The sequence below is a fragment of the Oncorhynchus nerka genome, unplaced genomic scaffold (genome assembly GCF_034236695.1).
Source record: "Oncorhynchus nerka isolate Pitt River unplaced genomic scaffold, Oner_Uvic_2.0 unplaced_scaffold_3456, whole genome shotgun sequence".
Taxonomy (NCBI): Eukaryota; Metazoa; Chordata; class Actinopteri; order Salmoniformes; family Salmonidae; genus Oncorhynchus; species Oncorhynchus nerka.
This window is the reverse complement of record NW_027037839.1, coordinates 1,939-2,500: the sequence shown is the minus strand read 5'-3', so window position 1 is coordinate 2,500 and position 562 is coordinate 1,939. Positions and strand designations below refer to the sequence as shown.

Genomic DNA, 562 nt, shown 5'->3' with positions numbered 1-562 from the left:
CTGCCTCGCAGCAGCTGTTGCTGCCGCTGTCAGTTGCAGCAGCAGCTGCTGCAGCCGCAGCAGCAGCAGCAGTTGCTGCTGCAGCAGGGCCGCAGCAGCAGCCAGCAGCAGCAGTAGCAGCAGCCGCAGCAGCTATGCTGGCAGCAGCAGCAGCAGCGCAGCAGCAGCAGCAGCAGCAGCAGCAGCAGTTGCAGCAGCAGTAGCAGCAGCGCTGCTGCAGCAGCAGTGTTGCCGCAGCAGCAGCAGCAGCTGCAGTTTGCCGCTGTTGCTGCAGCAGCAGCAGCAGCAGCAGCAGTTGCAGCAGCAGTTGCTGCAGCAGCAGCAGCAGCAGCAGCAGCAGCAGTAGCTGCCGCAGCAGTGGCAGCAGTGCAGCAGCAGCAGCAGTGCAGCAGCCGCTGCTGCTGGCAGCAGTAGCAGTAGTAGCAGCAGCAGCAGCAGCAGCTAGTAGTAGCAGTAGTAGTAGCAGTGTCGCTGCAGCTGCAGCAGCAGTAGTAGCAGTTGCCACGTTAGCAGTGTCAGTAGTAGTAGTCGCAGCAGCTGTTGCTGTTGCAGTTGTTGAAGC

The 562-nt window shown here is 62.1% G+C and overlaps 1 protein-coding gene across 1 annotated transcript in view; it reads left to right on the top strand.

Moving 5' to 3' along the window:
• The window catches only part of LOC135566750 (antifreeze protein Maxi-like), a 930-nt gene extending 584 nt beyond the window's left edge, over nt 1-346 (top strand). The window contains exon 3 of the mRNA XM_065014373.1: nt 1-346. This exon is cut by the window's left edge and continues 142 nt beyond it. Coding sequence (XP_064870445.1) covers nt 1-346 — 346 coding nt within the window.
• Nucleotides 347-562: the final 216 nt, after the last annotated feature.